The sequence below is a fragment of the Mustela putorius genome, unplaced genomic scaffold, assembly GCF_011764305.1.
Source record: "Mustela putorius furo isolate JIRA1106 unplaced genomic scaffold, ASM1176430v1.1 tig00003942_pilon_pilon_pilon, whole genome shotgun sequence".
NCBI classification, from domain to species: Eukaryota; Metazoa; Chordata; class Mammalia; order Carnivora; family Mustelidae; genus Mustela; species Mustela putorius.
In genome coordinates, this window is record NW_025422087.1 from 10,668,031 (window position 1) to 10,695,593 (window position 27,563).

Genomic DNA, 27,563 nt, shown 5'->3' on the forward strand with positions numbered 1-27,563 from the left:
GAAAGACCTAAACATGAGACAGGAATCCATCAAAATCCTAGAGGAGAACACAGATAGCAATCTCTTTGACCTCAGCCATAGTAGCTTCTGCCAGATGTATCTCCACAGACAAGGGAAACAAAAACAAAAATGAATTATTAGGACTTCATCAAGATAAAAAGCTTCTGGGCGCCTGGGTGGTTCAGTGGGTTAAGCCTCTGCCTTCGGCTCAGGTCATGATCCCAGGGTCCTGGGATCGAGCCCTGCATTGGGCTCTCTGCTCAGCAGGGAGCCTGCTTCCTCCTTTCTCTCTCTCCGCCTGCCTCTCTGCCTACTTGTGATCTCTCTCTGTTAAATAAATAAGTAAAATCTTAAAAAAAAAAAAGATAAAAATCTTCTGCACAGCAAAGGAAACAATCCACAATACTAAAAGGCAACCTGTAGAATGGAAGAAGACACTTAAAAATGACAGATTGGATAAAGAGCTAGTATCCAAAATCTATAAAGAACTTATCAAACTCAACACCTAAAAAACAAATCATACAGTTAATAAATGGGTGTAAGACAGGAATAGACATTTCTCCAAAGAAGACATACAAATGGCTAACAGACATAAAAAAAATGCTCAACATCACTGATCATTAGGGAAATACAAACCAAAAACACGAGATACCACCTCACACTAGTCAGAATGGCTAAAATTATCAACTCAGGAAACAACAGACATCAGTGAGAGTACAGCTAAAAGGGAAACCTTTTGGATTGTGGAGGGAATGCAAACAGGTGCAGCCACTCTAGAAAGCCGTATGGAGGTTCCTTAAAGTTAAAAATACAACTACCCTTCAACACAGCAATTGTACTATTAGGTATTTATCTAAAGGATACAAAAATAGTGATTCAAAGCACTACAAGCACTTCAACATTTATAGCAGCACTAGCCACAATAGCCAAAGCATGGATAGAGCCCAAATGTTCATCAACTTATCGATGGGTAAAGAAGATGTGGTATATGTATATACACAATAGAGTATTACGTAGCCATTAAAAAGAATTAAATCTTACCATTTGCAATGACGTGGATGGAACTAGAGAATAGTATACTAAGCCAAGTAAGTCAGTCTGAGAAAGACAAATACCATATGATTTCACTCATATGGTGAATTTAGGAAATGAAACAGATAAACATAGGGGAAGGGAAGGAAAAGTAAAATAAAGACAGGCAGGAAGGCAAACCATAAGAGACTCTTAACTGCAGAGAACAAAATGAAGGTTGCTGGAGGGGAGGTGTGTAGGAGGATAGGGTAATTGGGTGATAGGCATTAAGGAGGGCACTTGATGTAATGAGCACTGGATATTACACGGAACTGATGAATCACTAAATTCTACCCCTGAAACTAAGAGCACACTATATGTGAACTAATCTGAATTTAAATAAAATCTTGAAAGAAAAAAAAGGGTAAATTTTGGGTTATGTCGATTATAACTCAATATAAATATATATATATATATTTTTAAAGATTTTATTTATTTATTTGACAGAGAGAGATCACAAGTAGGCAGAGAGGCAGGCAGAGAGAGAGGAGGAAGCAGGCTCCCTGCTGAGCAGAGTGCCTGATGCGGGACTCGATCCCAGGACCCTGAGATCATGACCTGAGCCGAAGGCAGCGGCTTAACCCACTGAGCCACCCAGGCGCCCCTCAATATAAATATTTTTAAATGTATTTTGGGAACAAACCATTTCCTGTGCAAAGAGTTTCCTTAATCAAATAACAATGTTTTAGAATAATTTCATCTTCTGGTGTAATACAGAATTAACCACAAGCATTCAATTATATCATATTCAATTAAAAGCTCATTCTAGATATTTATTGTTTACTATACTAAATGCTTTTATATTATGTTAAGGGTATTTTAAATAGTTTCCTTAATATCAATCAGTTCTATAAGATCTAACTGACATGATTATGCCACTAATCATCAAAGTGAGGTACATAACTCTAAAAATGTTTAATTTCCTAGACCTCTTTTAGAACAGTGTTTTTTGAACTGCAGAATGCAACTCAATAGTAGATTGATTTAGTGAATTATAACAGCAGTACAAAAAAATAGGACAAAATAGAAAATACCAGCATGCATCACACATAATAAGGCTAAGTACTGTTTCATAATATTTTTCAGTTATATATGAAAATATATATGGGTATCCTGAGTCATAATATGCGATCAGTCACGGTCAACAACATTTGGAAACAATTTTCCATTCCTGGAAATGGAACCATTTCCATTCCATTCATGGATATAGTTTTTGCATACATGATAGTAGCTAAGACCCTTGCAAGATTATGCTAGCTTAACAGTGTTGTAGCTTTGTCACTTGCAGTTTCAAATTATTGTCATATGTTTTAACTCTTCCCACAAATAAATTCTTTGTTACTTTATTAATTCTTTATACTCAACAAAATATTATACATTATAGAGGAATAATAATAACTGATATTTACTGAACTAGGGATTTTTCAATGATCTCTAATTCTCATATCAACCATTTAAAAAAAAATTTTTTTTTATTTATTTGATAGAGAGAGTGAGATCACAAGTAGGCAGAGAGGCAGGCAGAGAGAGAGGTGGGGAAGCAGGCTTCCTGCTGAGCAGAGAGCCTGACGTGGGGCTCGATCCCAGGACCCTGAGATCATGATCTGAGCCGAAGGCAGAGGTTTAATCCACTGCGCCACGCAGGCACCCCTCATATTAACCATTTAATTTGGATTTTGTCATCCCCATTTTATAGGTGAGTAAACTAAATTTGGTTACTTACATAAAGCCACATTAAATAAGGCCTGACAGAGGCAATAACTGATTCATCTGTCTGCTCCAAACACAGTGTAAATTTTCATTTACACCTTACTTTTACCACACTCACTATTTTTAAAAATATCAGACTGTATTACCTACACAAATATTTACCCTTGTATTTTGACCTGAGGTATTCTATAGTCATTCTAGTAGATGAACTTTTGCTATTTTTCTATTTTATTGAATATTTATGCTTTTTTCTTTTTAAATTTTTATTATTTTTTATTTAAAAAAATTTTTTTAAGTAAACTATACACCCAATGTGGGGTTTGAACTCATAACCCTAAGATCAAGTGTTGCACACTTCACCAGTGAGCCAGCCACTCACAAATAAAAAATAAAATATTTTATTTTTTATTTGAGAGAGAGAGAGCATGCATGAGTTGGGGGAGGAGAAGAGACAGAGGGAGAAGCAGAATCCATAGTACTCTATGTAATAGATAATATTCAGTATCCCTCTTTGAAAGATTTCTTTTAATAGTATATCACAGTCAAATTGGCATTTTCTTTTTTTCTTTCCTTCCTCCCTTCCTTCCTTCCTTCCTTCCCACCTTCCATCTTTCTTTCAAGAGAAGGAAAAAGAGAATGAAGAGGGTGTGCACGGGTGGGGTGGGGGTAAGGGCAGAGAGAGGGGGAGAGAGAATTTTAAGCAGGCTCTGTGCCCAGTGCATAGTCCAATGCAAGGCTTGATCTCATGCACCTGAGATCATGATCTGAGCTAAAATCAAGAGTCGGACACTCAACCAACTGAGCCACCCAGGTACCCTGTTACGGGTATTTTCTAATGCTCTCGTTTATTCTGAGCATTAGGAAAACTCCAAAAGTCAGTATTTAACATTAGCATATGTAGGAATATCAACAACGGGAAACCTTAAAAGCTACTAAAAATTGATTTCTAAAACACCACTTTAAGTATAACACATAATAGAAGAGTGAACAAAATAGATATGTAAATGCCATGAATTATAATAATGCAAATACTCATATAACCACCACCGAGGTCAACAGACAGAACATTGCCATCACACTGGAAGACCTTGTGCTCCTCCCAATTATCATTCCCCTTCTCCTTCCCATCGGTAACCACTGTCCTGTCTTCTGACACCACAGTTTAGTTGTGCCTGTCTTTGAACATCATATAAATAGAATCATACTATATGTATTCTTTTATTTCTGGCCTCTCTTTCTCAAAACTGTAATAATTATCCATGACGTTGTGTGAGCTGTGATTTATTTTTATTGTTGTTATTATTCATATATATATAAAATATATTCATGTTACTATTCATAAATATATGAATATTTGTTTTTATATAAGAATAATATATATTATGAATACATATCTCGTAAAATGTGGTTTCTGTGAACATGTTTTCCTTCTGGAAGTCTGGAATTTGTTATGTGCTAAGTAAGCAGAGGGTACCTACACAACTGGACCCAGGAAAAAATATGGGCACTAAGTATCTAATGAATTTCCTCAGAAGATAAAATTTCATGTGTTGTCACACATGTTCCCTGACCTACGGCTGGAGGAATGAAGTGTGTCCTCTGTGACCACACTACAGGACTTCTAGAAGCTTGTACCTAGTTTCCTCCAAACTTCCCCATATACCTTTATCCTCTGATGAGTTTTCTTTGTATCCTTTGGCTGTAATACATTTTAGCTGTATGCACAAATATATGCTGAGTCTTGTGAGTTGTTCTAGCAAATCACTGAATACGGGACTGGTCTTGAGGCTCCCCAGCACAGAAGTATAATATTTTTCATAGGGAAGTCATTTTCCAGAATTTAATGCTTTAACTACATTATATTTCTATGGCTATAAATGTATAGGATAATAAATTATAACTTATAATATTTATGACTACTCAAGGAAGAATACACTTTTATCCACCTAGCCACATATTGGACAATATATTCCTTTCCCATGAATCTCTACCAAAAACACTTGCTATATTGCATATATCTTGAATGCCTGTATTTCAAAAGAATTCTGATTGATTGCTAATTTATATCCTGGTTTACATTTTTGGTATTAAGTTATATATGAACATATTCCCCTATATAGAAAGGTTATATAAGACAAGAATTGCCTGACAAATTATTCTATACTTAGTACAGAACAGGAAAAATTATGTGTAGACATAACCTCCTAAACTCATAAAACATTCCTCTCTTCTTTATCCTAAATTATTTTTGTTTGCATTGGAAAACACAGTTTAAACTGCACTGTTTTCTTACACTAATTTCATTGTCAGTATTTTTTCAGTAAAGAAGTTAAGGCTGGTAGTTTAATTGTATTTATGTTGTTCCTGGTATAGATTTAGGCTCCTCTTGGGTAGGGTATTGTTTTAGCCTAGAAAATAAGAGCTTATCATGTTGGAAGACAAAACATATTCTTGGGATCTACAAAAATGTATATAAGTAGTGAGTAGAGAGCACAAATTTCTTTAGGTTCTTTTACCATCTGTTTGTTATTTTATATCATTGCTATAAAATCTAGAAGTTCAACTTCTAAAATATAATGGACACCTGTTTTGTCAGTATCATTCACATGCAAATATAATTAATTAGAAAGGAAAGATATAGTTAGACTTACATTTTCACTAGATTCTCTTTCATTCTAGGCAGTTGATCCATCTGTTTCCTTTTAAAAACTTGGTATGAGTCAGAGACCTGAAATACAAACATTTGAGAATTTGTTCTCTTATTTCATGACTGATTTTGGAGATAAGAGGAACAGTCCATTCTCAACTAACTCTTTTATAACCAGGTCCTTAAGTGGTATGCATAAGAGAAGCTAAAGAATAATGGGAAATTCTGGCTTTCTCCAGTATTTTTTTTTTTTAAGATTTTATTTATTTATTTGACAGAGCGAGAGAGAGAGATCACAAGTAGGCAGAGAGACAGGCAGAGAGAGAGGGGGAAGCAGGCTCCCCGCCAAGCAGAGAGCCTGATGCGGGGCTCAATCCCAGGACCCTGAGATCATGACCTGAGCTGAAAGCCGAGGCTCAACCCACTGAGCCACCCAGGCACCCTTGGCTTTCTCCAGTATTAAGAGGTTTCTAAAGATTATGTAAACTCCTTCATCTCAACCCCACATTCCATGTGATTTTTTAAAAATAAATATAGAGGAAATTTTGACAATCATATCATCTTTGTGGCATAAAGACCATTAAAAGTTTTTGTAATAGATACTGAATATAAATAATACATATGTTCTCTCATTAAGAAAGACATAACAATAGAAGCTGTATGTATATTGAAATGGAGAAACAAGATCATATTTTCATTCTTGTCTGTTTTGAGATACTTCTGTGATACAAAAGTGGAGACTTCCTATAAGTGGTGTAAATAAAATTTCCAGTACAGGAAGAGTTGAGGCTGGTGACCTTAGAGACAGCAATTGAAGACATGAGTAAATGAGATCACTCGGTAAGAACACACAGAGAAGTAAGAGAGTTGAGGACATAAACTTGAGAAAGCAACTTTTAAGGGGCAGGAGAATTACTAAAGGCCATCCTTTAAAGAATAGGAAAACCCAGGAAAAAAATAGTTCATGGAAGTCAAGAGGTGGGTGATATTCAAAAAAGTGAACATGGTTAGCAATATGAAATTCCTAAGAGATGTCTACACTGCCAGGAGGCTTGAAAAGGAGTCATTATGTTTGGCTATTAAAAGGTAAACTGTGCCAGAGCCCAGTGCTGTGGGTCAGAAAGTTGAAAGAGGTCAAAGATTAAAAGCAAGGCAGTGAGTATATCCACCCTTGCATGAAGTTTGACTGAGAAAAGGAAAGCTGAGGTAGTAGTTTTCTTAAGAGGGGGTAAAATAAAAGTTGGTTTCTGTTTTATTTTGGTGGAAGGGATGAGCGTCTTTGTGAAGACATTAGAGCATCTTTGCTAAGTGGGACAATTTTGGGCACACTGGACCAGAAGATGAAATTGATTCATTTATTCACTCAGCAAACACTAGTGAGCATCCACTAGGTTCCACTTCTAGTTTAGCACCAGGGCACAAAGATAAGTCATAGTTCTTACAATCTATTGGAGCATGATAAATAGATTGTACAATTCACTGCTTTGGCAGAGGTTTGCACAGGTGCTTTGTAAGCATAAAGTAGATGCTAGTTCAAGCCATCAGAGGCCTGGAAGAGTAGCCAATTAAGAGCTAAGGAAAGGACATTCGAGGCAGAAAAAGCGGGAAGGGCCTACAAGAATAAGACAGCATGGCATATGCAGGGACCATATATGTCATTGGTCTGGGGGCAGTACAGGGTGTGAGTATGGACACAACTGGAAAGGCAGGCACTGGGTGTTGGAAAGGACCTTGTAGACTACACTGAACTTTGTTGAAATCCCCTGGACAATGCAAAGTCACTGAAGGCTTTAAATAGGGAACATCACTGAGGTGCTTGGGTTGCTCAGTCAGTTAAGTGTCCAACTCTTGATTTTGGCTCAGGTCATGATCTCAGGGTCCCTGGGATCCAGCCCCAAGTCAGCTCCATGCTCAGTGGGAAGTCTGCTTGGGAATTTTCTCTCTCTCTCTCTCCCCCTCTCTCCCTCAAATTAATACATAAACCTTCAAAAAAAAAATAGGGAACAACACCATATCTATATTTCAGAATGATTTCTCAGGCAGCAGAGAGGAAAAAATAAGTATGGTGAGGGCAAGATTTTAATAGCTATGCTGTTGAGATTATATTTAAAGTCTAGATTTAAATCCGGGGAGCTCTAGTGTTCCTGGGTGGCTCAGTCAGTTAAGTGTCTGCCTTCAGCTTGGATCATGTCCTAGAGTCCCTGGATCGGGCCCCCCATCTGAAGCCCTGGTTGTCAAGAAGTCTGCTTCTCGGGGGCGCCTGGGTGGCTCAGTGGTTTAAGCCTCTGCCTTCGGCTCAGGTCGTGATCCCGGGGTCCTGGGATCGAGCCCCACATCGGGCTCTCTGCTCAATGGGGAGCCTGCTTCCTCCTCTCTCTCTGCCTGCCTCTCTGCCTACTTGTGATCTCTGTCTACCAAATAAATAAATAAATAAAATCTTTAAAAAAAAAAAAAAAAAAAAAAAAAAAGAAGTCTGCTTCTCCTTTTGCCCCCCCCCTCTCTCTTTCCCACTCTCTCTCAAATACATAAAATCTTTTAAAAAGAAAATAAAAATAAATCTGGGGAACTCTATTTTCAAACAAACAATAATAAAATAGAGTTGTCCAAAAAGACAACAGAATGGATAGTCTGGAACCTATGATGTAAGGAATTGCTAGTGTAACTTCTGTGGTAATTTAATATTTTAGTTTAGGGGAAAAAAAACTATGGAAACACTTAAGAGTTGGTTTCACATCTTTGAGAAGCTGTCACATAGGAGATGTATAGAATTGTTCTGTGTTCTTTAGAGGAAGAAACCAAAACAAATGTTTTAAGGAAGGAGAATAAGGAGCATCATATGATGCTTTAACAATTCTAATAATTAGAATTGCCTGACAATGAAACAGAACAGCCTCAGGTTCATTACCTGTAAACCAAAACATTATATTCAACAATATCTCAGATCTACTGACAAAGTTCTATGTAGAACTTAAGTTTATTGTGTTACAAGTTCTACGCAGCCTTTCTGCCTGACTTTAATGCAATAAACCTATATATCTTAAAACTCAATGTCTGTACTCTATACATACTGCATAAATTAGAAAAGCACTGAGATATGGAAACACACAATTTCATTCAAAACAGTGAAGACAGCAGAAATATAAACAGCAGTCTCAGCAAATAGCTCTAGTTATCTACCTAAGAATCAATTATTTATGTATTCAGCATGGAAAGAACTGCAGATCGTCTCTTGACCTTTCCGGTCACCCTAATATCTACATGGTCACAACCATCTTTGACTACAAAGATTAACAATTCATTCTAGAGTGAAAATCCTTATTAACATTTATACTGGAAACAGGATTAACATCTTCCTGGGAAGCTGTTAAAATAGGCTTTGATTATATGCTGAGTGAGCCTGTATAATCAGAGTAGAACCTATTCCACCTAAGTGAATTTTTCAGACAAACAAAGGCAAAGGAGGAAGGCTGAGGCAACTAGAAATTCTAATGCCCCTGTCACAGAGAGAGAGGCTAGGGAGATCAGGAAAAAAAAAACAAAAAACACAGGAAAATAATGTTCACCATTTCCTAGAATTTAGAACATATTTATGGGCTAGGCATTTTACTCAGCACTTTACGCACATTACATCTCTAAATGCTCACAAATCCCCTGCAAGACAATACTATTATTTCCCATTCTACCAAGAAGGAAAGAAATTAGGCCCCAAAAGGTCGCATTACAATTAAGTACCAGGCTGGGATTTAAATCCAAATTTAAATGACTCTAAAATCTGTGGTCTTTCCTCAAATCACATCTTGTAAAGCAGTTAGCATTTATGCTAGAACCAAAAGGAAGCAGAATTAGCATGTATGAAAAGCAGCAAATTCCAGGCGGAGAAATGGTCTGAGGAAAGGCATGAGGGTGCTTGTCCTGCAGGAGTAAGCAGTGATGCCAACTGAGTATCCAGGAACCATCAAGTGTGAACTGACTGTTTTACAAGTAAGAGACTACAAGGATTGATTCTATTTTGTCTCAATTTTTTTTTAATATTTTATTTTTTATAAACACATATTTTTATCCCCAGGGGTACAGGTCTGTGAATCACCAGGTTTACACACTTCACAGCACTCACCAAAGCACATACCCTCCCCAATGTCCATAATCCCACCCCCTTCTCCCAGACCCCCTCCCCCCAGCAACCCTCAGTTTGTTTTGTGAGATTAAAAGTCACTTATGGTTTGTCTCCCTCCCAATCCCATCTTGTTTCATTTATTCTTCTCCTACCCACTTAAGCCCCCATGTTGCATCACCACTTCCTCATATCAGGGAGATCATATGATCGTTGTCTTTCTCTGCTTGACTTATTTCGCTAAGCATGATACGCTCTAGTTCCATCCATGTTGTCGCGAATGGCAAGATTTCATTTCTTTTGATGGCTGCATAGTATTCCATTGTGTATATATACCACATCTTCTTGATCCATTCATCTGTTGATGGACATCGAGGTTCTTTCCATACTTTGGCTATTGTGGACATTGCTGCTATAAACATTCGGGTGCACGTGCCCCTTTGGATCACTATGTTTGTATCTTTAGGGTAAATACCCAATAGTGCAATTGCTGGGTCATAGGGCAGTTCTATTTTCAACATTTTGAGGAACCTCCATGCTGTTTTCCAGAGTGGCTGCACCAGCTTGCATTCCCACCAACAGTGTAGGAGGGTTCCCCTTTCTCCGCATCCTCGCCAGCATCTGTCATTTCCTGACTTGTTTATTTTAGAACGCGCCTGATCTTGTCTCAATTTTTTAACTTAATCTTAGTCATTACTAGAAGTCCAGGCCTCCCTTTATTCACCACTGCCCTGACTTTCATTCCCAAATTGTTTTATACATCTCCTTATCAGCTCCAACCCCCAATCCTAACTCCCTTCCTCTCAATCTTTTCATGAATCTGCTGGAAATGCCAGAATAGTAATTAGCAGACTTATTTTATGGCAAACCAAGCCCTCAAGGTCTTCTACTTCCTTGCCTCACCTAGTTAATGTCCTGAAGACTCCAACCTTCTTTTTGGGTCTACCTCCCCTGACTATCACTGTTGAAACTCTTCAGAGCTATATTCTAAACTATCTTTTCTTTTCACCTTGTATACTCTCCCTGAAGCATTTCATTCATTCAAATGGCTTCATTTACTATCTCTATGCTAATATGGGAGATATGTCTGTATCTCCCATTTTTTATCTTTTCTACCCTGAGATTCATATATCCAACTGCTCTCTGGACACTTCCATGTAGATAGTGTGCATTGAAAACTAAACTCATATACTTACTTTGAAACATACATCAAAATAAAGTTAACAAGGATTAACAAGGATTAAATAAATGTAAAATATTTAGCCAAGTACTAAAAAAAGATGTGATGTTATGAAATATTGCAACAAAGACTTTTAAACTATGATATCAGAAGCCATAAATAAAAGATAGCTCTGATAACATCAAAACAAAAACTCAGTAATACTAACATCATCATAAATGAAACTGAAAGGCAAATGGAAAACTATGGAAAATATGTATCATCCATAATTTACTGATTGCTTTCCTGTCCTGTCGATGTATGTGCACACTTGCCTATCCTGTATCATAAATACAACCTTTCTAGTAATCCTTTCTAGTAATAGCAGTGCTGTATCTAAGACAGATACATAATTATGTGCATAATTATGACATAAAATACCATGAATTTCATGATAGCAGAGGGATAACTGCTTATTGTTTGAATTCTAGAAATTATAGATCAAACTAAAAGGATAACTAAGGAAGCAAGTATGTAAAATATTCCCTTAATCTGGGCAAATTTTATCTCCTTTTTCTCCTTTTATAAAACCTATAAATTTTCCTTTTACCTTTCATATTTAGAAACTTGGTAGATTTTTTCCCATAATTCCAATGTGTGTTTGTATACCAAACTGAACCAATCAAAAGTCTAGAAAAGTGAAAAATGTAACTTACAGTAGGAGGAAACTCTTAAAATTTAGAAGTAAGACAAGAAAAGTTACCCAAGACATCTCAGCTAGGTACCTACAGCACTCATCGTTGGTCTTGCGGTAAGCCTACAGGAAAAAAATACAAAAGTAAAGAATCCAACATCAGAGAGGATTTGCAATACTAGCAAGGCTATTAATAAGTAAAGTTTATGTCTCTACACTGTTTTTTAAAATAGTATACGAAATAGTTTTATAAGCATTTTGTGATAATAATATAGTAGGTTTGTAGATAACATACTAAAAGTAATAGCAGTTACAAAGAAATGTCTAGTGTAGAATAAAAACAAACCCTTGATTCTTGTTCCAGTCTGAGTGCACAGTCTTTCACTTGATTTTCAAGGCTTCTTTTCTCTTTTTCTAGCTGTTTAAGTAATGTATTTAAGTATTCCTGAAAGTATAAATAGTAAATTTTACATGAACTCATATTCTAAATAATAGTAAGAAATTTCTTCACTGGCAAATGCCTTTACCTCATAACATTCTGTGACTTCAAATTCTATAATATGTACTTTTTAAGTAATAACAATAATAATAATTACAATATTTATTTAACCCTAACAATATTCCAAGTCAGTACTTGTGCTAAGTGCTTTCCATAGATGATTTCATTTAATCCTTATAAAAGCCATGAAGATGGCTAATATATTTATTTCCATTTTACTGTTGAGAAAATTGCATCTATTAGATGTTAAGTAACTGCTCCAAAGACACACAGCTAATAAGTGGTAGAACTGGAATTAGAACGCAGGTATTTTAGAGTGCCTGGCTGGCTCAGTCATTGGACCATGAGACTCTGGATCTCAAGCCCCACGTTAGATGTAGAGATTACTCAAAAATGAAATCTTAAAAAAAAAAAAAAAAAAAAAAAAGGATCCAGGTAATCTGACTCCAAAGGCCATGCTAAACAATATTATTATATATTTTTCACATGACTGGTACCAGTGTAACAACAGTACAATAGAAAAGAACAGACAAATAGTTGATGACCAGGAAAATTGAGAAAATATTGCAGAGTAGGACAGTTCTGGAAACTAAGATCTCAAGCCAAATGTCATTCATCACAAATAGCTGAAGCTGAGTAGAGCTTTAGCCAAATGCCAGAAAAATACTGCATTATATAATTTGGTTTAAAACTTTAATCCCTAAACCAATAACAAATTATTTGCAGTAACTTCAATTTTTTCTCATATTCTTACACATTACCACATTAACATTAAAAAAACCCTCCAGACTGAATTCTACCTAACCGTTATTGGTCATGATTTAGATCACTGAAGTTATTAAAAGAAACATTTAAAGAAAAACAGAAGCATCTGATTTAAATCTCCACAAGCAAAAGTGCAAGATATTTTAGAGCTCATACCCTCCTCCTAAAAAACAGCTAATTCTCTAAAAACGTATTCTCTCCTAGATACTTGTTAATATAAAAAACTGTATCAATAGGATAATTAGGTCAGCTGAAACAGGCAAGTTCTTGTCTCTTAAAATAACATCGTGATAATACAAATCTCTTGGTTATGACAACTCTCCACTATGCATATTTGATTACCATTAAAATATAACTGGGTGATATTTCACAGGCAGGCCTTATTTGTCTTTGAAAACCATGCACTGGTGTCATAAATAGCTTTCAGTCTCCCTCCCCAAATAAAAACCTGCTCCAGAAGAAAGTCCATGAAAGCCCCACAAATTTAAGAGGTTAAATTGAGTTATCTTATAGAAAATTAAACCCTTATGAAATAAATCACTGCTCAAGTATGAACGGTTTTTGAAGACGTGATCAAGGAGTGATGAAAGTAGTTCAAATTTTTGCTGTATAGACCTTTGCTAGGAGAATTTCTAGCTTAGTCTACCATATATATGGTATATACTATAACTATAGTAATATGGTTTAGTTATATCATTTGTTAAATACATTTTTATAAATGTAAAAGAGAAAGAACCTACTCATTTTAATATTGTTTCAATGGGAAAAAGCATTCTAAGTTTTAAAAGAAATTAGCTTATCAAAAAACTACTAGAATACAAGTTATTTTTATATTAAAGATCACCTGTGTGAGATATGACCCAAAACTCTAGAAACTCATAGAAGAAATCATATGAAATAGGTAAAATTTAGGCAGGAGGCCTGCTTCTCCCTCTCCCATTCTCCCGGCTTGTGTTCCTGCTCTCCCTATCTCTCTGTCAAATAAATAAATAAAATCTTTAGAATCAATCACTCAATCAATCTGCCACCTCCTGCGATCTCCTTCTATATATGTCTTATCCATTCACTTCAATTATAAGCTATCACTTCTCTGATAATAAATATCACATCCAAATCTAATCTGTGTGCCTATCCTTAACATTTGTTTGACACCTCAAGCTCAGTTTTACCAAAACCACATTCTACAACTTTACACAACTTCTATCCCAATAAACTCAATGCTTTAATGGTACCAAGCATAGATTTCTAATTTTGCAAGGGACATTTGGATTTCATTAAGTAGGAGTATTTTAGGAATTTTGTACATGGGAAGAAGAGTATGGGTTTGTAAGATAGGGTCATGTAAGAGTGAATATGTCAAACAAAGCACCATTCTACTTCACTAATAGTTCTTCAATAATTTTGTACTCAAACAGCATGAATTATAAAACAGGCTATATACAAGATGTATATATACAAGATGTCAGCTACCTGTCCTGGTACTTTTATTAGGAATCCCTAAATTAAAAAGTGTTAAGTTAAAAATGGCAACATACTAAAGCTGGGAAAATCTGAGTATCAAATTGGATAATAATGCTAAAAATTATATAAAAGTATATAACATATGGGCGCCTGGGTGGTTCAGTAGGTTAAAGCCTCTGCTTTCTGCTCAGTTCATGATCCCGGGGTCCTGGGATCGAGTCCCGCATCAGGCTCTCTGCTTCGGCAAGGAGCCTGCTTCCTCCTCTCTCTCTCTGCCTGCCTCTCTCCTACTTGTGATCTCTATCTGTCAAATAAATAAATAAAATCTTTTTTAAAAAAAGGGTTAAAAAAAATAAAAGTATATAACATAAAATTATAAAAGTCCATGAGTTAATCCTGATCTAAATTTTTCAAATAAATAAATAAAGAGAAAAGAAAGATTTTCTCCATAGTACAATGACTAATAAATAGTGAAAGTCATGGACAGGATAGTAATTATCAACCAAAAATATCAACAGATGCTAAAATAGTGGATGAAAGTCAATATGGAATGGTATATTTACATGCTGTCAAAATACTTCCCCATAAAATGCCTTCTAATTACAAAGGGAAAAAGAATAACTGCAATGGAGATGCCTGACAGACATCTTCTTAATTAAGTGATCAAAGTTAATGTTAACAATTATGAGACAAGTTGAAATAACCTCTCAATTGACTGGATGAAATAAGAACACTATTTGACTTATGTGGCATTCTTACAAAAAAATGTATAATTAGCATTTAATCATAAGGACTCATTAAACACACATACTAGGATATTCTACAAAATGTTTAGCAAGGAATCTTTGAAAGTGTCAAGGTTGAAAGTCAAAGAAAATCTGAAAAACTACTTTTTCCCCAGCTTTACTGAGGTCTAACAATTAAAATTGTAAGATGTACAATTACAACATAAAAGACATAAATTATAATGTTTAAGATGTAAAATGTACAATGTAATGATTTGAGATAGAAAGGTAGATAGATAGATAGATAGATAGATATGGTGAAAGTCTATTCTCCATCAATGAAAAACTATTTTGATTTAGGTCACTAAAGCACATGACAACTAAATGCAATATATGATCCTGAATAGGGCCTATTTGTATAAAGAATGTTATTGGGACAACTGATGAAACTGTATGAGCAGTGAAGAATCCGTGCTAATTTCTTGATTTTGATGGCTACACTATGTGTAGGAGAAAGTCCTTGTGTATTGTAGTCAGAAGTGATAGCAACTTACTCTAAAACGGTTCTTGAAAACAGAAGTTTCTTGCACTATTCTTGCATTTTCTCCTGTAAGTTTGAAGTTATTTCTATATAAATAAAATTGGGGGCACCTGGGTGGCTCAGTGACTTAAGCCTCTGCCTTCAGCTCAGGTCATGATCTCAGGGTCCTGGGATAGAGCCCCACATTAGGCTCCCTGCTCAGTGGGGAGTCTGCTTCCCCCCGCCCACCTGCCTCTCTGCCTATTTGTGATCTCTCTCTCTCTCTCTGTCAAATAAATAAATATAAATAAGTAAGTAAGTAAGTAAATAAATAAATTTGTAAATCCATCTAACAAAAAATGGCAGCATACTAATTTCATAAACTTATAGATATATATGGAAAATGTTATTAAGCTGAAACTTCATATCAGATGTGGACCCCTTGCTTGTTCTTCTGACTTTCTTTATAACCACCCTCACCTTTAACATCTTGATTTCTTATCCCTCCGGTCTATAACACACCATCTCTAGCTTTGTGCTTGTTTGTTTCCCCTAGACTCAGTATAGAAACACAAAGTATTTTATTTTCTCTGGTTAACCTTTGGACTACTCCCACAAGTAGAATTCCTAGGACCCCTCTCACTTTTCTTCCTTGAGCCTGCTTCCTAGTTGAATTTTAGATGCACTATACTTTGGTATTATGCCATAACTCAGGAAAGTAGGGTGGTTCATTGGGGCAACCTCATGGTAATAAGGCAAGCATTAAAAAAAGGGTCTCAATTAATGGCATTTATCATATCAATAGACTAAAAAAAATCACATGATCATATCAATAGATGCAGAAAAGGCAATTGACAAAATCCAACACCCAGTTATACAAAAAAGTCACAGTAAACTAGGAATAGAGAGGAACTTTCTTCACTTGATAAAGAATATCTTAAAGAAGAAGAACAACAACAACAACTATAATACCACACTTCATGGTTAGAATTGTGAAGCTTTCCCACTGAGATCGGATGGTACAAGGCAAGGATGACCCTTCTCACTTCTTACAATATCACACTGAAAGTCCTTGCTAATATAATAAGTCAAGAAAAGGAAATAAAATGTGTATAGACTGGGAAGGAAGATTAAGAAAAAACTATGTTTGCAGATAACATGATCATCCATGTGGAATACCCAAAATAATCAACAACAAACTCTGGAACTAATAAGTGATTATAACAAGGTTGCCAAATGACAACCTTGTTATATATGGAATATATAACAAGGTTAATATATGAAAATCAATTGTTTTCCTATAGAGTGGCAATGAACTTTGAAATTTTGAAGAATTTTGAAATTAAAAAAACACAATATCATTTACATTAGCACCCCAAAAGGAAATACTTAGATATAAATCTAAAAAGATATGGGTAAGATCTGGATAAGGATAACTAAAAAACTATGATGAACAAAATCAAAGAACTAAATAAATGGAAAAGATATTCCATGTTCATGGATAGGAAGACTCAGTATTATTAAGATGTCAGTTCTTCCCAACATAATCATTTTTTTTTTTTGAGATTCAATGCAATCTCAATCAATCTCAATCAAAATTCCAACATGTTATGGATATTGATGAACTTATTCTAAAGTTTATAGAAGTAAAAAATTCAAAGAGCCAATATGACATTGAAAAAGAAAAAAATTGGAGGACCGATGTTTACCAACTTCAAGACTTACCAAAAAGCTACAGTAATCAAGATTGGTACTATCAAAAGGATAGATATATACATAGAACAGAAAGCCCAGAAAAAGACCACCCAGAACAAATAGATCTTTTTTCAACTGTTTTTTCGCAAAGGAACAAAGGCAATGCCACAGAGCAAAGATAGTTTCTCCAACAAATGGTGCCAGAACAACTGGACATCCACATGCAAACAAACAAATCTAAGCCATGCCCTTCATAAAAATTAATTCAAAGTGGATCACAGACCTAAATGTAAAATGCAAAACTAGGGGCTCATGGCTGGCTCAGTTGGTTAAGAGTCGGACTTCAGCTCAGGTCATGATCCCAGGATCCTAGGATCAAGCCCAGCCATCAGGCTCCCTGCTCAGTGGGGAGCCTACCTCTCCATGCCCCCACTCATGTTCTCTGGCTCTCTCAGATAAATAAATAAATGAAATCTTAAAAAATAATAAAATGAAATGCAAAAACATATAATTCCTGCTATATAACATCATACGATGACATAAGAGAAAACTTAGATGATCTTTGGTATGGTGATATTTTTTAGATACAACACGAAATGCACTATTCATAAAAGAAATAATAAAAGCTGATCTTCATTAAAATTAAAAACTCTGCTCCATGAAAGACAATGCCAAGAGAATTAGAAGATTAGCCACATACTGAAAGAAAATACTTGCAAAACACACATCTGATAATGGACTGTTACCTAAAATACACAAAGAACTCTTAAAACTCAACAACAAACAACCTGATTTAAAAATGGGCCAAAGCTCTTAACAAATACATCAAAGAAGATATACAGATGAAAAATAAGCACACGAGGGGCGCCTGGGTGGCTCAGTGCATTAAAGCCTCTGTCTTCAGCTCAGGTCATGATCCCAGGGTCCTGCACCGGGCTCTCGCTTGGGAGGGAGCCTGCTTCCCCCTCTCTCTCTGCCTGTCTCTTTGCTTACTTGTGATCTCTGCCTGTTAAATAAATAAATAAAATCTTTAAAAAAAAAAAAAGAAAAAAGAAAAAGAAAAAGAAGCATATGAGAAAATGCTCCATATCATATGTCATCAGGGAAATGCAAATTAAAACAACAAGGAGATACCACTACTCATCTATAAAAATGGTCAAAATCCAAAACAGTGAAAGTACCAAATGCCAATGAGAATGTGGAGCAATAGAAACTGTCATATAATGCTGGTGTGAACGCAAAATGGTACAGCTTCTTTTGAAGACAGTCTGGCAGTGGTGCCTGGGTGGCTCTGTCGGTTAAGGGTAGGACTCTTGATTTCTGCTCAGGTCATGATCTCAGGGTTAAGGGATCAAGCTCTGACTTAGGCTCTGCATGGAGTCAGCTTGTCCCTCTCCCTCTGCTCCTCCCCCTGCTTGTTCTCTCTCTCAAATAAATAAATAAAATCTTTTAAGAAAGCAGAAGAAGAAGAAGAAGATGATGACGACGACAGTCTGGCAGTTTCTTACAAAACTAAACATACTCTTACCATATGATCCTGTGATTGCACTCCTTGGTATTTGCTCAAAGGAGTTGAAACTTATGTTCCTACAAAAACCTGCATATGGATGTGTATAGAAGCTTTATTCATAGCTAAAACTTGGAAGTAACCAAGATGCCCTTCAGTAGGTGGATGGATAAATGAACTGTGATACACCCAGACAATGAAATATTATTCAGCACTAAAAACAAATGAACTATAAAGGCATGAAAAAACATGGAGGAGGGGCGCCTGGGAGGCTCAGTGGGTTAAATCCTCTGCCTTCGGCTCAGGTCATGATCCCATGGTCCTGGGATCAAGCCCCACATCGGGCTCTCTGCTCCATGGGGAGCCTGCTTCCTCCTCTCTCTCTGCCTGCCTCTCTCCTACTTGTGATCTCTGTCTGTCAAATAAATAAATAAAATAATTTTTTTAAAAAAGGAGGAATCTTAAATGCATATTACTAAATGAAAGAAGCTGATCTGAAAAGGTTATATGTCATATGACTGCATCTATATGACATTCTGGAAGAGGCAAAACTATGCAGACAATAAAAAGATTAGTGGTTGCCAGAGGTTGGGGGTGGATAGTGGGAAGGAACACGTGGAGCACAGAGGATTTTTAGGGCACTAAAAATACTCCTTATTATATTACAAGGATGGATATATGTTATTATACATTTTCCAAACCCACAGAATGTACAACAAGAGTAAACCCTAAGGTAAACTATGGACTTTGGGTGATTATGATGAGTCAGTGTAGGTTCATTCTAGTAATGGAATGAATAGTGTTGATAATTGGAAGTCTATGCATGTGTAGAGGTAAAGAGTATATGAGAAATCTCTGCACCTTCCTTCCAATTTTGTTAAGAACGTAAAACTGCTCTAAAGAAAAGGTATTAATTAATTAATTAATTTAAAAAACTGTCCTGGACAGAAAATGAGAATACATTCTGGATTTTGTAAAAACTGTATCAGTCATTAAGTACCATGAGTCATTAAAAGCAAGATATTTGTAATTATCCATTTTAAAAATTATTATAAACATCAGAAATCCTCTAAAATTAAAAAATTATACTATAGTAACTTCAGCATTCATTCTAGATTTTGCTTCTTTATTTTACTGACTCCAAAATGAACTATTCTTTAAAAATGGTTTTATCAAGGGCACATATTCTCTCATCCCATCACTTATAATCCATTAGAAGACCCATAACTTAAGCTCTTTCCAAGGAACTTGTTTTAGCTAATTATATAATCAATGGCCACATACTAGAAAACTATAGCCTGAAAAGACATACTAAAGCCATATCTCAGTTGAAGATTCCACTGGAAATTAACCAAAAAGAAATTAGATACATAAAAATTAATTCTTCTCTTATCATACAGGGGTTGCTTTGTTTTGTTTCTGATGTTAATCAGTCCTTAATATTTCACCTACACTTGTGTCTTAATTTGCTTGGAACTTCCCAACAGTACATTGAAACAACAGGGTAAGAATAAGAAATTTCAGGATACTTTTACATACGTGAAATCAAACATTCTTAGTTAAAATTTTTTTAAGTCCTTTTCTTCTATCCTAAGTAAAAACAAAGCTGTTTTAGCCACCTATCTTTTAAGCAATGGTAATTGCTATACTATACTAAAGAACATATAAAAGCCACAAGTAAAAAAATCACTCTACTGAATGCTTACAAAAGAAAAATAAAATACAATTAATCACAGCTCCTAGATAATGCTGTACTTTTTTCAATGAAGGCAATTGCAATGAATGAATGCAGCCTTCTGCATGCTTAAATACCAAGTGCCCCCTTGTGGACAACATTGTTATTAGATTTATATATAAAATACGCGTTACTGGTTTTGTGTTCAGAGGCTACACACCTGTATCCAAACTGACATATGATCTTTGGGGAGAACACAAATCTGGTGATATCTGGGAAAGAATACATGAGGAAGAAGTATCAGATGGGTTCTACAGATCTACCACTAGCCAGATGGCTAGTAGGAATTCCTCTTCTTGCTTTGTTTCTATCACATTCTTGAGAATCCAAGATCTCTTGGATTTCACTATGTGGCTGATATATCACTTAAACACAAATGTATTTAGGGGTGTCAATAGTGCTTTAGGCTGACTACTATTAATGCCTGGTTATTAGGTTCTAACTGTATACTTATGAATTTTAAAACAAAATTTCTAAGAATGTTCTTAAGGTAGAAATGACAAGAATGAACCCACTGGAATCATGACCGGATACTGTAGTGAGGTAATAATAGCTCCTTGGGAGGTCCAAACTGGGCTGGATATTTTCAGGCCCCATGAAGCAGCATAACTAAAAGAAGAATCTGACTCACAATAAGGGAATCACATTCAGGAAAATGATATGGGGCATCAGGATGAATAAAAGAGCAGGGTGAGGGGCCTGGGTGCCTCACCCTGGTGAGGTGAGCCTGGATGGCTCAGTGGGTTAAAGCCTCTGCCTTCGGCTCAGGTCATGATCCCAGGGTCCTGGGATGGAGCCCCGTGTGGGGCTTCTGCTCAGCAGGGAGCCTGCTTCCCTTCCTCTCTCTCTGCCTGCCTCTCTGCCTATCTGTGGTTTCTGTCTGTCAAATAAATAAATAAAAATCATAAAAAAAAAAAAAAGAGCAGAGCAATGATTAAGGACATCAGAAATCAGCAGGTAGAACATAAATGGACCAAAATAGAAAACGATATGAGGGGAGAGTCTTGTTTCTTTAAAGGCTCAAAGTGCATGATGAAGAGACTAGTCTGGCTGTTTGAAAGAATTTGTAAGACTTAAAACCATCTCTTCCTTCATGCTTTTCCTGCTAAGCAGGGCAAGGAGAGAGATTTTATGGTTTGTCCTAAGGAAAGCTGAAACATACTTCAGAAGGGAAGCTAGGTAAATATCCACAAGTTAATATTTCAGTAAGTCGATTGACCAAAGGATTAACTTACAAAGAGGCCATTCACCTAGGATTCTAAATTTACCAATTTATCCAAATCTTGCTTTTAGGAGAGTCTTCCATGCATGTGAACTTATAACCAAAACATATTCTTTTTCCAAATACATTTTTCCATGATGATAATAAATGCTAAGCCATTTTCATTAAGTTTTAGTTTTTAACAAATCGAACACTCTTTAAAATGCTTAGGTTATAATCATAGGAATGTATTCAAAGATTTAGATTTCAGCAAGTTAATTTCCCATTGAGTTGATTTTCTACAAATTGATCAAGAATCTTTCAGAGAACATTTAATGTCAAACCCAATGTTTTCCTAAATAAAGTTTCTCTGTTTCCATACTTTCTCCGTCATGTCTCCCATCACCAGATAGCCTTGTTGGCTTTGGGAGCAGGATCTTCTGTGCTATCTCTGTCTGACTGACAGAGTGTGTGTTCTGGTGAGAGGTTTCCCTTAAGGGATCAAGGTGTCTGTGTGTAATGAGAAACAAGGGAATGCACTGATTGGAAAAAGAAGCAGAGAGAAATAGAAGTGCTATGGTCTGAATGTCTGTGTCCTCCCCAAGTTCAAATGTTGATATCCTAATGACTCTTATGATGGTATTAGGAGGTGCGGACTTTGGGAGATGCTCAGGTCACGAGGGTAGAGGCCTCATGAATAGTATCAATGCTCTTATATGGGGCACCTGGGTGGCTCAGTGGGTTAAGGCCTCTGCCTTCAGCTCAGGTCATGATCCCAGGGTCCTGGAATGGAGCCCTGCATCAGGCTCTCTGCCTGCCTCTCTGCCTACTTGTGATCTCTGTCAAATAAATAAAATCTTAAAAAAAAAAAAAAGACCCTTAAGAAGTCCTTAGTCCACTCCCATGATGTGAGGACACAATAAGAAGGAGCCATTTCTGAACCAGAAATCAAGTTGTTACCAAACACCATATCTGCTGGTACCGTGATCCTGGACTTCCAGACTCCAAAACTGTGAGAAATAAATTTCTATCATTTGTAAGACACCTATCTGTGGTTATTTTTTTTTAATTTTATTTTTTATAGCAGCCAAAACAGACTTTAAGTAAGGGGTCATCAATTTTCTGACTCCTAATGAATCAAGGAAGAGAACTTCCACCATGAAATAGAGTTGACCACAGGGATATGGTAGAAGTGTTTGATATAGTCTTTACAGTATCTTTTCACAAGAGAGGCTATCTTTCTCTGAGGGATAGAGATCCCCTAAATCTGTTGTTGTCGTTGTTATTTTATATATAATAGTGTTTTGCAATAAAACCTATTGAAATATATGCTAAAAAATACAAATGTCCAAGCCTTATCCCAGACCTACTAAGTAAAGGTTTCTGGGCATAAGCCCAAGAATGTGCACTCTTGGTAAGTTATTCACATGATTCTTAGACAGTTTGAAAATTAAAGGACCACAACTCTACATATTGACAAGCAACTCAGGACAAGGCAGTGCTGGACAGTAAAGGAAAGTAGGGAACCAGAAGGGTCAAATACTGTTTTGTTTGCGGCACAGTGTCACAGGTACTAAGCTTGAGTGGGCCTAAATAAACTAACCAAAGAGAGAAGACATCAACTACCAATATGCTAATGGTGAACAGTAAAGCACTGATGATTACTCAAAACGTTGCTGGGGAACCACCTATGGGCCTGTCTACCAGGAGCCGTAAAGGTCTGATAAAGAGTTTAGCTGAATTCTCAGCTTCACATTCTAACTGGAGATAAAAGAAGCCTAGAACGCCATTATCAGAACCTGAAAAATAGCTACTGCTTATCAGAGACAACATGGCCTAATTATCCTTAACTTGCAGTCATCTGGAATGGTTAAAACAGACTCTAGTCTTCCAGTGAATGACTATAGATCTTTGCTCAATATACCAGGAAATTCTAGAAGGTAGGCAGTAGGTTCTTCTGGTGAATGTAAATATGAGGGATTAGAAAATGTCCACCCAGTAACGCCAAGAGAAGTGAAAGTTCAGTGCGTTTTATTATATCCCCGAAGAAGCCCCTGCTTTCTGGGAGGGTACTAAAAAGGCACAGCTACACTTCTACACTTTTAAGAGGTACCAGAAGATTCACAACTTATAGAACGGCACAGCTGAGTAAGTGAAAATATATTGCCCGACTCACACTTGCCCTTATTTCCTTGAAATGGGTTAAGGTTAATTTCACAACAGACTTGTTCTAATGAGACTTGGAGCTCCCTCTAAAGTTCCCATTATTAAAGAAAGGGAGGAAGGGAACTAACACTTGATCAAGAGACATGCTGACTGTGTTAGGCACTATGCTATTTGCTTTATACATTTCTGTAATAACCTTTATGACAATCTTGCAAGAGTGCTTAATTAACTGCATTTTACAGATGAGGAAATTAAGCCTCAGAGAGATGAAATAATTTCCTTAGTACCTCATAGTCTGAATTTGAACCAGGACAGTCTAATTCTAAAAGCCAAGTTTCTGGGTAAAGTGGGTTACACCCACTCCGCTGTCTTGCCCCTTCTTTTTCCACTACACCACCTTTTCTTTCAATAGCCTACCTTCTAACTTGCTTCTAACCCGCTTACTGTCTTTCCCTTTGAATCAGTTATGTGCTGGAACTTCAGACCATGTTCTTTATGCTACTCTGCACCTGAAATTACTTGGAGAACATTCTTCTGCTGAGCATTCATTAAACCCTTCTCCTCCCTTGGCTTCTGTGATACCACTCTTTTCCCTGCTCCCTTTCTCAACAATTTTCCTTCTCAGTTACCTTCGCTCAATCACCTCCTCAGCTAACACCTTAAGTGTTCCATCCTTAACCCTTCTTTTCAGACTTCACATTTCTTTCCAAACAATCTCATACTTTGGTGACTGCAGGTGACACTGATGACTCCATGATTCTCTATCCAGAGAGACAACTTTACATAGTCTACAACCATGTCCAGGTGCTTGCTGATCACTATCATCTGTGTAATACGCACAAAACTAAAGTCATTTCTTAAACTCCCCCTGCTTCTGATCCTACAGTGCTGTTCACTGTAATTGTTGTTCAAAGGAGAGTCCTTAATCTTTCTCCAATCTGCTCCCAGTCTCACCCGAGTGTCCATGCACTCACAAAATCTGCATTCCTATAAATATCTCTTCAATCTCTCACCTTGCCTACATCATCATATACTACTGCCCAAGCTGAACAACTCACTTTCCCTTACTTGGACTGCTACAGACACGTCCTATCTGGTTTCCCTGACTCAAATCCCACCCACCCTGGGAAAGCCTTTCTCCATGGGGGCAAAGGCTTTTAAACTGTATATTAAATACTTCAAAGCTTCCCACCACATATAGAAAGGTTCACACACATATAAAATCCTTTGTTATCGAGGCCCTGCTTATGTTTCCAGTCTTATCTCTCATCACCTCTTTTATTTATTACAGACCTACTGAACTAACCACAGACCTGGGGTGTCTTTCGACTGATCCGGAGGGAGTCTATCATTATTTGAAAATGTGCATATCCCATGGTCTAAAAATCTCACTCCATGTGCACTAGAGCAGTGGTTCTCAAACTCTGATGTATATCTGAATTATCCGGAGGGTTAATAAAGAACTCAAAAGTGGCAAGCTGGTTGAAGGATAGGGCTGGCCTTTGTATTTTTATGAAGATCCCTACGTGATTCTGTTACCTACCAACGTTGGAGGACCACTGCCCTAAAGCAAGGGCCAGCAAGCTATAGCCTGAAGACCAAATCCAGCCTCAGGCTGTTTCTATAAGCCAAGATTTGTTAAAATAAAACCTTACCCATTCATTTAGGTATTATCTATGGCTCCTTTTACACTCTAACAGCAGTATCAAATAGTTGCAGGAGAGATCAAATGGCCTGCAAAGTCAAAAGTATTAAGTATCTAGCCCTCTACAGAAAAATTAACCAATTCTGGAGGAACACTTCATTATCAGGAGATGTGCATAAGTATGTTCCCTGTGGCAATGTTTGTCACAGTGAGATTTTGAAAAATCCTCAATGTACACAAATAGGGGAATAAATAAATAAAGATATCTCTCTGTGTGTATATATATACATATTCTACTATATACATAGTATATAAATAAAACATAGTAGTAAATAAAATTTATCAGATCTTTATGCCTTAACATGGAGACGATAAAAAAGGATGATACATACAATATATTTTTACATGCATTTTTAGACACAATATCTGTTAAAAGGAATTTAAAAATAAATTAGAATGGTATATACCAAAGCCATGATCATACTTGCCTATAAAAGGGAAAGAGACAGAAAAGGGAATAAAAGGGTCCTGAACTCTATAGATAGTCCTCAAATCTATAGACTTCATTAAAACATTTGAAATCAAAAAGTGACAATAATTAAAGATTTGCTAATACTAGAATATATTGTTTGCCATATTATCCTCTGTGGGTTTTATTTTATTCAAAATTAAAACCGCAAATAACCTAAAATATTCAACTATAGGGAAAAGGAATTGAACATTAATAATCCAATGCAATGAAATATAATGTAGCTCTTAAAAATACACATGAAGAAAATATAACATGAGAAATTATTGATTTAATCGTCCATGAAATAAGGTTAAAATTATATATATATATATATATATATATACTTTTTAAAGGGTTATCCTTTAAAAAGGTTGTTCCTTTTTGGGGTTCATTTATTTAATGGGTTGTATTTTTTAATCAATATAACATGCATGCAAAACTTTAAAAAAGAGGTCAACAGTAGATATATTTGACTTAATATTTATCTTTGTCTTTTGTTTTCCAAATAGTATTAAATGAATACATATTATTTTAAAATGAAATGATACTTAGGGCGCGTGGGTGACTCAGTTATCTAAGCGTCTGACTTTGGCTCAGGTCATGATCTCAGGCTCCTGGGATAGAGCCCCCGACAGTCAGGCTACCTGCTCAGTGGGAAGTCTGCTTCTCCCTCTTGCTCTGCCCCTGACCCTCCACCCAACTCAAACCCCCCCACCCCGACTTGTGTGAGCTCTCTCTCAAATAAATAAAATCTTTGAAAAAAAAAAAAAGAAAGAAATGAAATGGTACTCATTGAAAGTGACCTTGTGTGGCAAATAGAGCTAATTGCATAACAGATACTCATTCTACCCTTCTTCCTGCTACTTTACTCAGGAAAACACTAAATTGCGCAGCCTTTCTTGCAAATACCATATGGTATTTGCCATATGATGCAGTTCTAGCCAATGAGATGTAAGCGGAGACTCTGCGCGCAGCATATTGGGAAATGCTTTGAAACCAAACAAACTTGACTGGCCTTTACTTTGCCCTTTTCCCTTCACCTACTTCTTTCTATTGAAAGAGAAGGTGAAGCAGGTGAGAAAGTGAAGCAGCCACCTTAGGAGCAAAGGTCATTCATTAAAGAATGAGAGTGGAAAGTCAAGTCAGGAGCCTGGAGGAGCCGCTGTGCCAACCTGAACTGCATCCCTCTAACACTTCCTGTACATGAGAAAACAAAACCAAAGACCTTACTCCTTTTAAGCCTTTCTTTTACATGCAGCCATTTACTGATACGTCTTGCTAAAATTAAGTATTAATAAATTATACTGTTGAAAGGCACTTTAAAGATTGCCTAACCAATAGTACCTGAAGATCAGAAAAATAATCTTCAAAAAGATTGAAGGCTTGAAACCAGTCTGTATCAGAACAGGGACCAGAAATTCACCCTCACTTAAGCGAATCCTTGTTCTAAAATGTTAAAATCAAGTCCACTTTAATGATCCAGTTTGTAAATTACTTATTTAGTATTTCTTATTTCTTTCTCAAAAGGTAACTTTTTTTTTATTTGAGAGAGAGAAAGAGAGACAGCACGCTTGAGTGTTGGGGGAGGTTCAAAGGGAGAAGCAGACTCCAAGCTGAGCGGGGAGTCTGGTGCAGGACTCATCCTGGAACTCCAGGATCATGACCTGAGCCCAAGGCGGTAGCTTAAGCAACTGAGCCACCCAGGTGCCCCCAAATGGTAACATTTTTTAAAAAATTTCAT

The 27,563-nt window shown here is 36.4% G+C and overlaps 1 protein-coding gene across 1 annotated transcript in view; it reads right to left on the minus strand.

The window, feature by feature from the left end:
- CCDC169 (coiled-coil domain containing 169) overlaps positions 1–27,563 on the minus strand; it is a 49,469-nt gene that overhangs the window by 5,926 nt on the left and 15,980 nt on the right. The window contains 3 exon segments of the mRNA XM_004828383.3: positions 5,433–5,509; positions 11,462–11,515; positions 11,739–11,837. Coding sequence (XP_004828440.2) covers positions 5,433–5,509; positions 11,462–11,515; positions 11,739–11,837 — 230 coding nt within the window.